At 42.1% G+C, this 17,104-nt stretch overlaps 1 protein-coding gene across 1 annotated transcript; it reads left to right on the forward strand.

The window, feature by feature from the left end:
* The first annotated feature begins 1,567 nt into the window (after positions 1 to 1,567).
* LOC138958151 (uncharacterized) lies at positions 1,568 to 17,044 on the forward strand. Its single transcript, XM_070329232.1, has 5 exons — positions 1,568 to 1,725; positions 5,335 to 5,491; positions 6,887 to 6,987; positions 10,986 to 11,069; positions 16,673 to 17,044. The coding sequence occupies exons 1-5, from the start codon at positions 1,671 to 1,673 to the stop codon at positions 16,723 to 16,725; spliced, it is 450 nt and encodes a 149-aa protein (XP_070185333.1). The 5' UTR covers positions 1,568 to 1,670; the 3' UTR covers positions 16,726 to 17,044.
* The last annotated feature ends 60 nt before the right edge of the window (positions 17,045 to 17,104 follow it).

Here is a 17,104-nt window from a genome sequence, read left to right on the forward strand (position 1 = left end):
GTCTGCTTGGGCGAACGATGACATTATTCGGTTTTACTGCAGTAAAACTGAAATGAGGGTTACTACAGTAAAACCACAACCAGAACCAGAACCGCCAAGGCCCCGCTCGCTTCCTGTTCGAATGATTTCTTCTGGTTTAGCCGCCAAGGATAGTTCTGGGTAATCTTGGACTCGTCTAAGACCGTGACTAAAAGGGGGGGGGGGGACACACGCATTTCAATCGTACAAGCAAAACGTTTTACTGCAGTAAAACTTATATGAAGAATACTGCAGTAAAAACGGCTGCTTGAACGGATGATGACATTATTCAGTTTTACTGCAGCACATTTTTTTAATTCAGTAAAAATGCCTGCTGGGGCGGATGATGACATTAATCAATTTTACTGCAGTAAAACTAGAAACTGAATAATATCATCATCCGCCAAGGATAGTATCTGCCCCCCCCCCCCCCCCCCGATGAGATTTCAGAGACCAGGGCTGAGGTACACGAACGAAAGGTTGCGCCACCCAAACGGGAGAGAACAAACCGCGGGGTCTGATTCGTTGAAATCACAACACATCTCAATTGCAACCTAACACCGCAGCTGGATCCCACCCGGTTGGTAACTTTCTCGTGCACCTCAACCCAGGTATCCCCCCTCCTCCTCCCCCCCCCCCCAACCCCCTCCCCCCCCCCCCCCCACCCCCATCCCCCTCCTGCCACTTAAGAAAATTAAAGAAACACAAATCGGAAACGCACACACACACACAAAACCACGCAGCGTTTCCCAACCCGACCGGTCCATAAACTCCTGATACACCGTTAGAAGGGGAGAATCCTGGTAATGGTTTGCAATGCTTCAAATCAGTGCAGGCTGTCTGTAATGACCTTTATGTGTGCGTTTGACAAATGTCTTTTGTGTGTGGTAAAACACACACGAACACGATCGTACACACACACACACACACACACACACACATACACACACACACACATACACACACACACATACACACACACACATATACACACACACACATACACACACACACACACACACACACACACACACATACACACACACACATACACACACACACACACACACACACACACACACACACACACACACATACACCACGACCCTCTTAAAACATTTAGTCAAAACTTGACTAAATGTTAAAAAAAAGGCTACGCTATTGATTCTTGGTGTGTGTCTAAGTGAAAAGATGAACACATCCCAAGTAAAAATCTGCACAAGTTTGTTGCGGTGACCATGTTTGTACACGAAAAGGAAACTATCTTTTTAACCAAGAGACAAAGACTCGACTATAAGTTATACTGTATAAGGTACAAACATAGTTAACTCGGGAAATAACTTCCAAACAGAGTCCTAGGATCACGATATATCTGCCCAGAGTCTAACAAACGGTCATTTTTCAGATCTTCTTGACAGCTGACGTACTTCAAGAACAAACGGTCGTTGCTGCCATCCGTCAACACAAAGGTCACTGCCGTCATGCGTCAAAGCGTCTGGGGGAAAAGACCCGTGGTTGTGAAACGTGAGTTATGGCCCTTGATTTCGTCACGTGCTGAGAATTTTGATATTCCTCGGAGGTCTCAAAAGCAAAACGCGGCTCCTGTCTTCACGCAAATCATCCTCCATACCGCAGGTCCGCAGTAAATCAAAATGGCTGCGAAACATCTTTTTACTGCTGCTGCGGTTCTGCTTTTGGTGAACTCTGGTAAGTAATCTGTAATTTACTGTGGAACAATTTCGTTTTAAATCTTCAATTTCATTTTAAACGATACACGGAATAAAAACAAGAAGTCTCTTTGTTTGTGAGGAATCACGGAGTAATTACGAGATTTCACCTTGCGATCAACGAAGTGTTTACCGTATTTTTCATGACATGTAGAACATAGCCTTGAATCCGGCGTTGTTTTTCCTGGGTATGACTAATTCTTTGTCTCTCCTCTCTTCACTTTACTTGTCTGCGATTCAAATAACTGAAAACATTCTTTCTAGCTCGCTTTATCTCTTGTCTTTCTCGCTGACAGGTAACACATTTTTGTCAGGATTACATTTCCTTTTGAAAGTGCTTGCTTTATAGATGCATCTGCAGACGGACACCTCCTATTTACTTTTTCTTTTTCTTCGATTGTTTGTTTGTTTGGTTGTGTGTTTGCTTGTTGATTGGTTGGTTGGTAGGTCGCTTTGTTTATTTGTTTGTTTGTTTTTTGTTTGTTTGGTTAGTACATTACTTTAAAGCTGGTGCACCTGAAAAGATAGGGATTTCAAACAGTATATTATCCGCCTGCATTCTGAATGTTGACTTCTTTTCGAATTGAGCAGTCAACTTTACCATCTTTTCATGTATGAAGAAAAACAAAGAAAGTCAATGTTGCACATGCATTACTGATTAAACTTTGCTGTATGATCGATAAGCTGCGCATAATTAAGTCTTGATTTTGCTCTGTTTCACGCGAATATTATCAGACTCAATTTATTGTATTTACAGAAAGAACATGTGCCAGTTTGGCAGCTTCAATCTTTACATTGGCTGTGGGACATGGATAAATGTTCACGGCTTTTCATTTACCTGATTATGATCACCAATATTTTTGGTCCCGCACTTCTTACATAACAACTGTGTTTTCATTTTTTATTTGATAGCATGGATTTGCTACAAGTAAATACTTGACAACAATTTCTACAAAGTCAAGACAGACTTAAATTCCCACTCCTTTTCTTGAAAATAGTCTACAGCTTACCATCTCAGATTTGGCCATGCCGTTACATGGAATAAGCCCATCCCTCCACATGCTCACATACCAAAATGAGCAGCCTGTGTGCTTTCTGTAAATGCCACCAGTAGTGGTCATTAAGATTCATCAACAAACTCATCACAGTAAGCATTACGGGGGTTGGGTTTTGGCGTGTGACCAAGTAGACACATGGTGATATCCCGTGTAAAAGCCCAGCCAGACCAGCGAAGGAGTGTGCCTTTTAAACCCAATTAAGTGCCATTGTATTTCCAACCATGCAGCTCATTCCCCCTGTCGCCTGTCAGCAATCTGTTTCTCCCATCTGTGTCACTGCCCAAGTCTGACATCTGTCTGTTATTACGTCTGTGTCACTGTGCAAGTCTGTTCATTCTATCTGTGTCTCTGCTCAAGTCTGTCCATTATTAATGTTTCTTACGTCTGTGTCACTGCCCAAGTCTGTCCATTCTATCTGTTTCTTACGTCTGTGTCACTGCCCAAGTCTGACATCTGTCTGTTATTACGTCTGTGTCACTGTGCAAGTCTGTCCATTCTATCTGTTTCTTACGTCTGTGTCACTGCTCAAGTCTGTCCATTCTATCTGTTTCTTACGTCTGTGTCACTGCCCAAGTCTGTCCATTATAAATGTTTCTTACGTCTGTGTCACTGCCCAAGTCTTGTCCATTCTATCTGTTTCTTACGTCTGTGTGCAAGTCTGTCCAGTTGATTTGATTCTTATGTCTATGTCACTGCCCAAGTCTGTCCATTCTATCTGTTTCTTACGTCTGTGTCACTGTGCAAGTCTGTCCAGTTGATCTGATTCTTACGTCTGTGTCACTGCCCAAGTCTGTCCATTCTATCTGTTTCTTACGTCTGTGTCACTGTGCAAGTCTGTTCAGTTGATCTGATTCTTACGTCTGTGTCACTGCCCAAGTCTGTCCATTCTATCTGTTTCTTACGTCTGTGTCACTGTGCAAGTCTGTCCAGTTGATCTGATTCTTATGTCTGTGTCACTGCCCAAGTCTGTCCATTATAAATGTTTCTTACGTCTGTGTCACTGCCCAAGTCTGTCCATTATAAATGTTTCTTACGTCTGTGTCACTGCCCAAGTCTGTCCATTATAAATGTTTCTTACGTCTGTGTCACTGCCCAAGTCTGTCCATTCTATCTGTTTCTTACGTCTGTGTCACTGTGCAAGTCTGTTCAGTTGATCTGATTCTTACGTCTGTGTCACTGCCCAAGTCTGTCCATTCTATCTGTTTCTTACATCTGTGTCTCTGCTCAAGTCTGTCCATTATATCTGTTTCTTACGTCTGTGTCACTGTTCAAGTCTGTCCAGTCTATCTGTTTCTTACGTCTGTGTCTCTGCTCAAGTCTGTCCAGTCTATCTGTTTCTTACGTCTGTGTCTCTGCTCAAGTCTGACATCTGTCTGTCATTACGTCTGTGTCACTGCCCAAGTCTGTCCATTCTATCTGTTTCTTACGTCTGTGTCACTGTTCAAGTCTGTCCAGTCTATCTGTTTCTTACGTCTGTGTCACTGCTCAAGTCTGTCCAGTGTATATGTTGCTTACGTCTGTGTCACTGCTCAAATACCCCCCGCGGGTTAGGGGGAGTCCCATATTGGTTGGGACTAGAAAGAATTTACCCGATGCTACCCAGCATGTCGTAAGAGGCGACTAACGGTTCTGTTTCTTCTCTTCTTTTGTCTTATTTCTGCCTTACCAGTCCTTTCACCTATATTTCCTTCCAAGAAAACTCTCCCTACTATTCCCTGCAGTTTTCCAATTCTTTTCTTGTTGTCTTATTTCTACCTGACTGGATCCATCACCTTTATTTCACTTACCAAAAGTCTTCTTTTCCACATCCTTATTTCTCTGCACCCCGCATGTCGTATGAGGCGACTAACGGATTCTGTTTCTCCTTTAACCCTTGTTAAGTGGTTCTTGTATAGAATATAGTCAATGTTTGTAAAGATTTTAGTCAAGCAGTATGTAAGAAATGTTTAGTCCTTTGTACTGGAAACTTGCATTCTCCCAGTAAGGTCATATATTGTACTACGTTGCAAGCCCCTGGAGCAATTTTTTGATTAGTGCTTTTGTGAACAAGAAACACTTAACAAGTGGCTCTATCCCATCTCCCCCCTTTCCCCTATCCCATCTCCCCCTTTCCCTCGTCGCGATATAACCTTCGTGGTTGAAAACGACGTTAAACACCAAATAAAGAAAGACTGCTCAAATTTGTTCATTATATCTGTTCCTTACGTCTGTGTCACTGCTCAAATCTGTTCATTATATCTGTTCCTTACGTCTGTGTTACTGTTCAAATCTGTTCATTATATATGTTTCTTGCGTCTGTGTCACTGCCTAAGTCTATCCATTTTATCTGTTTTTTACGTCTGTGTCACAGCCCAAGTCTGTTCTGTCTATCTGGTATTTGGAACGTTTTTTTGTGGTTTTTTGTTGTTATTAACAAAACAATACGTTACATTTACCTATAGTTTTTTTTATAATAAAAACACACACACGTTCCAATTACATACCATTCTTTTTTTTCTGAACCCGTGTTAATTAGGAATCTCCTATTTCAGCCGTGGGCGTGGCGAACACTACCACACAAATATGCAGCACCACCGAGCGGAGCTTACTCTTCAACGGCTGTCTCATGAATTTTGGCTGGGACCACTGGAACGATATGGCCGCCATGATAAAGTCCCCCACCTGCCTTAGGGAAAAGCTGCAGTGCCCGTAAGTACTTAACACTTTACACTGTTGATGGGCAGCAGTGCCCGTAAGTAGTTAACACTTTACACTGTTGATGGGCAACAGTGCCCGTAATTAGTTAACAGTTACCGGCACGGTTGGCCAAGTGGTAAGGCGTCCGCCCCGTGATCGGGAGGTCGTGGGTTCGAACCCCGGCCGGGTCATACCTAAGACTTTAAAATTGGCAATCTAGTGGCTGCTCCGCCTGGCGTCTGGCATTATGGGGTTAGTGCTAGGACTGGTTGGTCCGGTGTCAGAATACTGTGACTGGGTGAGACATGAAGCCTGTGCTGCGACTTCTGTCTTGTGTGTGGCGCACGTTATATGTCAAAGCAGCACCGCCCTGATATGGCCCTTCGTGGTCGGCTGGGCGTTAAGCAAACAAACAAACAAACAAAAAAATTAACAGTTTACACTGTTGATGGGCAGTAAGTAGTTAACAGTTTACACTGTTGATGGGCAGCAGTGCCCGTAAGTAGTTTACAGTTTACACTGTTGATGGGCTGCAGTGCCCGTAAGTAGTTTACAGTTTACACTGTTGATGGGCAGCAGTGCCCGTAATAAGTGAAGTGATTAACACTGTTGATTGGCTTCAATGCCCGTAAGTAGCAAAACTAGACGATCTGCTGCTCTCACGAAATGAACGCCCCCGAGGAACTACTGAGTGATGTCCCTTGGGGTGAAACTGTCGATGCTTCGCTCATCTTCAAAATAAATTTGGCATGGTTTTTTTCGTGTTGTAGCTGCACTCAAAGAGGAGGCTGGTACAGTGGAACCCTCCTTTTAAGACTCCCCAATTTAAGACTTCCTCCTTTTCAAGACTTTGATTTTTCAGATGTTCTATTCATAACATCTGTACCCCCCGCGGGTTAGGGGGAAGAATTTACCCGATGCTCCCCAGCATGTCGTAAGAGGCGACGAACGGATTCTGTTTCTCCTTTTACCCTTGTTAAGTGTTTCTTGTATAGAATAATATAGTCAATGTTTGTAAAGCAGTATGTAAGAAATGTTAAGTCCTTTGTACTGGAAACTTGCATTCTCCCAGTAAGGTCATATATTGTACTATGTTGCAAGCCGCTGGAGCAATTTTTTGATTAGTGCTTTTGTGAACAAGAAACAATTAACAAGTGGCTCTATCCCATCCCCCCCTTTCCCCGTCGCGATATAACCTTGAACGGTTGAAAACGACGTTAAACACCAAATAAAGAAAGAAAGAAAGAAAGATTCATAACATCTGTAAATTTACCCCTGTTTTAAGACTCCCCTTTCTTTAGACCTGACTTTCTCATATCTGAGGAGGTCTCAAAAGGGGGGTTCCGCTGTCCTAAATTTGCACGGTAAGAAATTTCTGACAATTATCATTGTTCTTGTTGTTTGTAGTTCTGCAAAGACTGTCGTGGAATGCATCAACAACTTCAAAGCCGATGACCTCGCCGACTCATGCTGGCAGGGACTGAAGGGTGCTATAACCGACATGCTGCGTACGTTATCTCTTTTGGCTCTTCTATTAATAATAATAATGATAATAATAATAATAATAATATTCAGTAAGTACTGGTGTCACATGACTGATGTGAACCAGTTGATTGGCTAATGGCGATGCGCTTAAAACTGTTAGCGCACTCTTGGAGTGCGCTAACTTTTCCACAGAGCGTATTCTTCCGCCCTTTGCCTAAGCAAGACTGTACTCTCATCCTCAGAATTAATCAATGACATGTATAGCTAATATTCTCCACATTACCAAATGACCATAAATTTCCTGCGGATTAAAGCAGATGTAGTTTTTTTTCTGACAGATTCCATGCGCCTGTGCCACAGTGAAGCCCAGTGATCTAAAAATAAAACCCGCTGTGTTTAATTTTTCAGTTTCGACTTGCGAAGATTCTTCTCATAATTATGCCGTGTTAGTGGCATGTAGCTTATTATCCACATTACCAAATGATGAGTTAGTATACAATTCCCAGCGGCTAACAGAAAACACAAATGTTATTCCGATAACCTACCAGCCAGACCAGCATTTGGAAGTCGACTGACTCGATCGACTCTGTCATACGTTGCAGCCTACACTGAAATATAAATGCATCAGTTCAGTAAATGAATGGTTTCCGAATTATCATTTCAAGGCAAGAACAATCGGAATCGAAAACGTGTAGGGTTCAGAACGTTCTTACCATGTTTAAGACTTATTACCAGCCTGCCTCATGCGTGCAGACTCAATGCAACGTGACGAGCAATTTTTGTTTTTGAAATGAGACTGCAGTGGTTCGATTGCCCTAGCCTAGCAGACGACATAAACCCCGCTCAGCAAATTAACATGTTGGGCAAATGTGACAGAAAAAACGATGGGGATATAATACGTGTAGGGTTCAGAGCATTCTTACCGTTCATATTTAGCACCAGAATCCCCGATGAGTGAAGATACAACACGAGAAACATACCACATTTATTTTGAAAATGTGCTAACCGTAGACCTGTGTCCTTGGAGTCAATTCAAGGGGCATCACTCTGCACAGTCAATCCGTCCAACTCGAAGCTCGACTGAAGGTTTTGAATCGCAAATAACTAAGAGCACAGTCCTTTCTCCGAGTTCAAATGAGGTCTCTATGAAAGATCATCACTTTTTAGCTTAACGCTACACTGGAATTTACCAACAGAAATTAAAACAAGAGTTTGCGTGTGTGACAAAAGCTCGACACTCTTGAGACAGCCCATACAAAAGTAGATCTTACACGACCCGACCACACAGTTATGCCTATCCAAATGCGCGTAGCAACATGTGCGTTTTGAATCTTCTTTTTTCTCTGGCGGTACTGACAATATCGTTATTGAAACAATCCCAGTACACTAAGGGATTTATAGAGCAAATCTCGAAAATAATTATTGAACGAAGCGCTGCTTCGTTCAATAATGAATTTTCTCGATTTGCTCTATAAATCCCTCAGTGCACTGGGATGTCTCAATAACTTAAATTATCATTTCAGTGTCCAATATGGCTATTTGACCAATCAGGACCGATTATAGGTGACCTGCTAAATGTTATAACGAACAGGCAGGAACCCGTTTTATTTATCAAGCTAAAAATAACGAAAACAAACTAGAATTTACTCTCAGGAATGACACTTTTGATTTGTTTATGATAATACACCATGTTAAAACAATTGTGTCGGTGGATCGGGGATACAGAATGGCAAGGCACCACCCACCTTTTTAGTAAGCCATGCTGTGCGCAGCTCGCTTGAAAATTACATTGTCAAAGTTCGCAAGAACCAAATAAAATGGCGTACTCAGTTTACGTCAAGTGTGGTTGTAAACCATTTTCTTACTGTCTGCTTTTGATTCTGAATAATTATGTTCCTTTCTCTTGCAAAGGAAAAATGGCGCACTTATTGCATGAATGTAAACAGGGGAACACCTTCGTTCTCAAACTCGTTTGTGTCAAATTCCCGATTCTGTTGATCGACACATTTTTAAGTGGCGGTGCTAATCGAACCAAAAAACAAGAGGCGAAGCCTTCAAGGCTCACGTAAGAAATCGACAAACAGAAACACAAACTCAATCACTCCGTCACACATATACACACACACACAGTAAGCATAAGTGACACTGTGCAAGAAAGCGAGACACTAGATCTAGATCTGTCTGTCTGCAGCCTACTTACCGGGACACGACTGCCAACTAGTCTCGGCCCGCTCAAAATAACAATGACCGAGACTTTCAGTAATTCCTTCGCGTGACGTCTAACCCTCTTACGCCATAATGTGACGTCTTCAAATGTTAAAGTTTCTACCACAGACATACACACACACATACATACATACATACATACATACGCACGCACGCACGCACAGACAGACACAAGTTAGCATCGCATAGGCTACACGTACGTGAGCCAAAAACGAATGATCAGTAAGCTTATGTGACACGCTTTATGAGTGGGAGACACTAGATCTGTCTGTACTTACATTGTTACTGGGGACACGACTGCCAGATCGACACTGCGCTTTCGACAGCTGATCTTCCCTGCGCAGACACTGGAAACACGCTGTGCAGGTCAAACTGTTGGAAATCTCCTTTGGCTTTGGTATCTTCTTTATCTATTTTTCTTGAGCTAAGAAATCGAACAATGTGAAATCGTCTTCCCCGAATCGGCGAATGCAGAGGTGAGAACTGGAAAGTGAGTCTTTTCCCACAATCCTTCACGCGACCTGACCTGATCTTGACCCCTGACCAGGTCTACATACCACACACGACACAAACCAATCACCTGCTTTTACCCGCCCAAAACCCCCACCACCCGTTTTCTGTGGATACACACTTTAACTACACACATGCCGACAAAATGTTGATCATTGCTTCAATACTTTGAAGATGTAGCTTGAAAAATAACCAGGTGAAATGAGTATTTCGGTGTTTAGTCAAATGTTAAAGTTTCTACCACAGACATACACACGCACACACACACACACACACACACACACACACATACATACATACATACATACATACGCACGCACGCACGCACGATCGCATAGGCTACACTTACGTGAGCCAACAGGTCGCATGATGCGATATAAAAACATTTTAGTCAAGATCAACACCGCAAACCAGTCATCGCCGAGACTACATTTAGATAGTCTCGGCTAACCTTACCGAAGACCAAGACGGGCCACGCTCGTCTCTGCGAACCTGTTTTTCTTCATTCTTAGCACATTTTTAGAGTAAATATGACATATCTATATATTTTTGTAATACTAGGAGAAGACGAGGAAAACAATGCAATCATCTATTTCTGAACATTCGATTTTAATGACAACTTTAATGAGCAAACTGAATAACTCATGTTTAAGCTTCCCATAGTCCGTACTTCGTAGAATATTGCTTGACAAAAATTCCAATCAATTAAGTCGAAAATTGAGTGTATGACAGTGCGGCCTCAACTTTCACAAAAAGCCGAATATGACGTCATCAAAGACATCTATCCAAAAAAATGGAAAGAAAAGTCTGGGGATATCATACCTAGGAACTCTCATGTGAAGTTTCATAAAGATCAGTCCAGTAGTTTTCTTGGAATCGCTTTACACACACACACACACGCACACACACACACATACACACGTACTCCTACGTACACACACATACTTACACACATACATACATACATACATACATACATACATACATACATACATACATACATAAATACACCACCACCCTCGTCTCGATTCCCCGTCTATGTCAAAACTTCACTAAATGTAACAAACAACAACTAGGGCTTAGAAATCAAAATATGTCATCTAGCAAATGCGTGCAACGTTAACTGCTCTCAGGGGGGAGACAAGTAGGAAGCAGTCATTGCAGTCGTTGTCGTCGTCGTTGTTGATGTTTTTGTTGTTATTGTTGTTGTTCTTGTTGTTTTGTTGATGATGATGTTTTCCAACACAACTCACACTATGCTGATCGTAACTGCGTTCTGTTTCAGTGGAATACAAGTTTGGATGCACGTTTGACGATATCGAGGCGAAGTGCTGGCGGATCAGAGGGTTCCCAAGACTCCTAAATAAATGTGAGTCTGTCTGTTTGGGACCTTCTCCTTTTATTTGACTGGGACCGGACTTGAAGATATAGACTGGAGTGTGTGTGTGTGTGTGTGTGTGTGTGTGTGTGTGTGTGTGTGTGTGTGTGTGTTTGACGGTGTGCGTATGTGTATGTGTGTTTGTGTGCGTGTGTGTGTGCTTGTGCGCACGTGTATGTGGGGGTGGGTGGGGGGTGAGTGCGTGTGAGAGAGAGAGAGAGAGAGAGAGAGAGAGAGAGAGAGAGAGAGAGAGAGAGAGAGAGAGAGAGAGGGAATTGAATTGAATTGAATTGAATTGAATTTTATTCAACAAAGATTAAGATTTAAGACAACGCCTTTTCTTACAATCTGTCCTTGAGAGAGAGAGAGAGAGAGAGAGAGAGAGAGAGAGAGAGAGAGAGAGAGAGAGAGAGAGAGAGAGAGAGAGAGAGAGAGAGAGAGAGTGAATTGAATTGAATTGAATTGAATTGAATTGAATTGAGCTTTATTTAACAAAGATTATGATTTAAGGCTACGCCTTTTCTTACAGAGAGAGAGATGGGAGGGGGGGTGGGGGGTGGGGGGACTGAAACTGCAGAACTGTGGGGCGTTAGCAGAAACAACAATCCATTTTCGATTCATAACTGTTTATCTTGCTAAGCTATCTAGTACGGTTGCTAGAAGCGCTGACCAACAAGTGTTCAGATATTTTTCTAATTGTCGTTTCTAGATAGTAAAATGTGTGCTGAAAACGGTCAGCTATCGCATAATCAAGAAATCGGTTCCCTAGTACCCCTTTAAGGCTCTGGAACCACCCCGGGTGGCAATATCGGGTCGCAACAGAGAGTGTTCCCCATAGCCGGAAAGAGCCTCAACCGTGAAAGATAGAAAGAAAGGTATTGAACAAAAAAGACGCACAACACCAATGTGAACCATTTGTGTTATCATACTTATATTAAAATATTGATGACCATGGAACAAATGGGTTATTTTTAGATTTCTGACAAAATATCGCGAAAAACATGACACATTGTCTTTTTTATAGCCTAAACTATGAAAGATTTAAAGACAAGTATTGAACACAAAAGATAGCAATGGATAATGGCAACAACATTTGCTCTCATTGTGGTACAAAATTGTTGATTGTTTTTTAATACTTTTTCGTTTTTGTGGATTTCACAAAGCATACCAATTAAACGGCAGTCCAGGTAACTCGTCCGAATTTTTGCGGCTAAGAGCCTCAACATTTGAAGATAGAAAGACTATCATTGAACAAAAACTATGGTAAACACTAATGTTAATAACTTTTGATCTCACACTGATATTGAAATATTGATGACCATGCAATTAATGGGCTATTTTCAGATTTGTGGGTACAAAATCGCCCAAAACATGACAAATTGTCTTTTTTCTAGCCTAAACTATGAAAGATTTAAAGACAAGTATTGAATATAAAAGATTGCACGAGATAATAGCAACAACATTCGCACTCATTGTTGTACAAAATTGTTGATTGTTCTTGAATATTTTCCGTTTTTGTGGATTTCACAAAGCGTACCGATTAATCGGCAACCCGTGTCAATCATCCGAATTATTTCATGCTGCGCCAAAACGATTGAAAATGGATGGAATATTAGTGTTTGAAGACAAAAGGCACACATTGTCATGTTAAGCATATCTTGTTACACCGTATACACATCAAAATCGTGATAGCTCTTGGTTTGAATGTTACAATGTTTGATTTTGTGCAAGTTACACACATTGATACTGACAAAATGTAATGATATTCCAGGACAATATATCCAGCGCGCTCTTTGGGTCCCCAAAACACTGTACATGGTGAGTCCCATTGTGGTGCCAAAGTAGAACATAATTATATTCACTTTAGCGATAGTCCGCAGTAGACGACATCAAATGACACAGACTGTAATGATAACTCAAAACTCGTCATCGCTTTCAGCAAACGCGTCAAAGTCAACCTCCTCATCTTCTTCCTCGTCTTCCTCTTCTTCACAACCACCATCTGCCAGAAGATCGATCAGCGACACAGGTAGGATGGGCTTGAGGCACCACACGGGTTCCAGGACACCGTCTGCATTTTTCGTCCATCCCTGCCCCTGGTCGTAGGGTTTGGGCCTCTCCAGAATGCCTTCATGAGCACGCTTGTACAGGGCAACGCGGTGGTTTACTCGCTGAATGTGCGGCATCAGAGCAGATTGGCAGGGAGGCATGCGGGCTAGATCGACCTTACACTTGGACGTGAGTTTCTCGTTGTCTCCCACCATCTTGCGGAGTAGCTTTCCACGAACGACATCAACTGATTTCTCACGACTGTAATTGTACATCAGGCACGTAAACTCTTCCAACTGCTTCACCACCCGAAGTTTGACATCCCAGTCGTCACCAAGCTGCCTGAATGCCGTGTGAAACTTGGGATTTTTCTCCAGTTTCTTAAGGGCCCCACCTTCACCTTTCCTTTGAATGCACTGGTGCAGTCCTCTCCGCTGTACACATAGAACCCAAGAAGAGTGGCACAGTAGTCATGCCCCAGGGACTCTGCAAGCTCAGAGAGGTTGATCAGTTGCCGATGTTTTCCTGATCCCGTATCCAGGTATACAGTCAACTTGATGGCTTCAGCGTGGTAGAGAAGAATGACAAAGATGTCCGTGTCCGGGGTTCTGACCACAGCGTTCTTGTATCCCAGCGCTGCGGCATGATAGAGGTACAGCACCACCCATCATGACTTTGTCCAAGTCCAATGGTTCGTCTAGTTGCTGTGACTTGACGAGAAGTAGAAACGCGATGTCGCTTTGCACCTGGTACTGGAGGGCCTTTCCTTGTGGGGATGTGAGCGTGACCTTCTTGCTGCAAGCCTCCATTGTCTTAAGTTTCTGCCTCTTTATAGTGTCAAAGAAGCTTCCTGGCTCTCCACTTTGAAGGCGGGTGATGAAGTCAGTTTTGGCGACCATGCCTTTAGCTTCCGCCTGAAGCAAGTCCTGTTCGACGTCCATGCGGACAGGGGCACCAGACGCCAAGGAGTAGAGCCTGTCTTTGTCTGAGATGGAAAACGGGTTCGTGAAGTTCTTGAGAGCAGTGATGACTCTCTGAACAGCCTCCTCGCTTTTCTTGATTTCGGTCTTCTCCAGTTCGCGATGTCTCCCCACCTTTGGACAGTCTGATCGGCGAGGAGGTTCACCATCTCCAAGGTCTTTACATAGACTGGGATGTCAAACTTCGGGTGGTGAAGCAGTTGGAAGAGTTTACGTGCCTGATGTACAATTACAGTCGTGAGAAATCAGTTGATGTCGTTCGTGGAAAGCTACTCCGCAAGATGGTGGGAGACAACGAGAAACTCACGTCCAAGTGTAAGGTCGATCTAGCCCGCATGCCTCCCTGCCAATCTGCTCTGATGCCGCACATTCAGCGAGTAAACCACCGCGTTGCCCTGTACAAGCGTGCTCATGAAGGCATTCTGGAGAGGCCCAAACCCTACGACCAGGGGCAGGGATGGACGAAAAATGCAGACGGTGTCCTGGAACCCGTGTGGTGCCTCAAGCCCATCCTACCTGTGTCGCTGATCGATCTTCTGGCAGATGGTGGTTGTGAAGAAGAGGATGACGAGGAAGACGAGGAAGAAGATGAGGAGGTTGACTTTGACGCGTTTGCTGAAAGCGATGACGAGTTTTGAGTTATCATTACAGTCTGTGTCATTTGATGTCGTCTACTGCGGACTATCGCTAAAGTGAATATAATTATTTTCTACTTTGGCACCACAATGGGACTCACCATGTACAGTGTTTTGGGGACCCAAAGAGCGCGCTGGATATATTGTCCTGGAATATCATTACATTTTGTCAGTATCAATGTGTGTAACTTGCACAAAATCAAACATTGTAACATTCAAACCAAGAGCTATCACGATTTTGATGTGTATACGGTGTAACAAGATATGCTTAACATGACAATGTGCGCCTTTTGTCTTCAAACACTAATATTCCATCCATTTTCAATCGTTTTGGCGCAGCATGAAATAATTCGGATGATTGACACGGGTTGCCGATTAATCGGTACGCTTTGTGAAATCCACAAAAACGGAAAATATTCAAGAACAATCAACAATTTTGTACAACAATAAGTGCACATGTTGTTCCTATTATCCCGTTCAATCTTTTATATTCAATACTTGTCTTTAAATCTTTCATAGTTTAGGCTAGAAAAAAGACAATTTGTCATGTTTTGGGCGATTTTGTACCCACAAATCTGAAAATAGCCCATTAATTGCATGGTCATCAATATTTCAATATCAGTGTGAGATCAAAAGTTATTAACATTAGTGTTTACCATAGTTTTTGTTCAATGATAGTCTTTCTATCTTCAAATGTTGAGGCTCTTAGCCGCAAAAATTCGGACGAGTTACCTGGACTGCCGTTTAATTGGTATGCTTTGTGAAATCCACAAAAACGAAAAAGTATTAAAAACAATCAACAATTTTGTACCACAATGAGAGCAAATGTTGTTGCCATTATCCATTGCTATCTTTTGTGTTCAATACTTGTCTTTAAATCTTTCATAGTTTAGGCTTTAAAAAAACCAATTTGTCATGTTTTTCGCGATTTTTTGTCAGAAATCTAAAAATAACCCATTTATTCCATGGTCATCAATATTTTAATATAAGTATGATAACACAAATGGTTCACATTGGTGTTGTGCGTCTTTTTTGTTCAATACCTTTCTTTCTATCTTTCACGGTTGAGGCTCTTTCCGGCTATGGGGAACACTCTTTGTTGCGACCCGATATTGCCACCCGGGGTGGTTCCAGAGCCTTAAAGGGGTACTAGGGAACCGATTTCTTGATGGTGCGATAGCTGACCGTTTTCAGCACATATTTTACTATATAGAAACGACAATTAGAAAAATATCTGAACACTTGTTGGTCAGCGCTTCTAGCCACTAAACTAATCTCACCTAGCCCTTGTGAAACTGCTATGGGTACGCTAAGGTTTTACCAAGAGCACCTTGGTAAGATGTTACGGCATGCTGACAAAAATTTATATTCAGCAAAACCAAAAATAAACTACTGTGGCAAGGCCGACAACACCTGTAAATCAGTTTTGGACTTGCAGCTTGTTAATTCATTGATTACCTCCCCTGGAAACCATTTTTCTTAGAATTAAGTTATTGTTTTTGTTTAGTTTTTTTAGTTTTTATGTTATGTTTTTTTTGTTTTTTGTGTTATCAGGTATTTTGATTTTATACTTCAGATTGTCAAAGGATTAAGTCAGTTAATTTGTGGGTGTCACTTTAGGAATTAGCGTGCACCACACTTTAACATTATCAGGATTTATTTCTAGAGCACAGCAGTGACAGTAATAATAATAATAATAATAAATAACTTTTCTATAGCGCGAGTCCCATCAATTGGCTCCAGGCGCTTTACAAATTCATTATAGAATAAACTAGCACAAATCAACAAGCATACAAAGCATACATTTAACTGAGACATAACACCAAGAACCCAAGCACTAAGCAAAACTTAGCGTACAATGTTAAAAGTACACAGTACGCACGGCGTATTTACTAAGTATATAATGGAATGTGTTATTGTGTGTTTTCAGCGTCTACAGCCAACAACCAACAAGCAGCGGCGGGAGGTAGGCCCCCCATGTAACTCCACGTCACAGCCATACTTTCATCTCGATTTGTAAATGAAATTAAACACTTAAAATGCATACGATATGTGTAACAGAGTAAGTGAGAGTTACGCGGAACAAATCTCCTGGCACCAGAGAAAATAAGAAGCATTCCGAATGTACAAGCGACTTCCTGCCTTAAAGTTAATGTTTTGGTTCAGAAATAAACTGTCACTGTTTGCCATAAACCATGTAACTTTTATAACAGGTTCTCTCCTGTTGGTTTTATAAGCAAGTTATGCACAATCAAATTCTGTATGTTTATGGGGTGAATTTTCAAAACGAGTCCAAGTGCTTTGTGAGTGTGTGTGTGTGTGTGTGTGTGTGTGTGTGTGTGTGTGTGTGTGGGGAGGTTGT

This window comes from Littorina saxatilis, linkage group LG2, assembly GCF_037325665.1.
Source record: "Littorina saxatilis isolate snail1 linkage group LG2, US_GU_Lsax_2.0, whole genome shotgun sequence".
Taxonomy (NCBI): Eukaryota; Metazoa; Mollusca; class Gastropoda; order Littorinimorpha; family Littorinidae; genus Littorina; species Littorina saxatilis.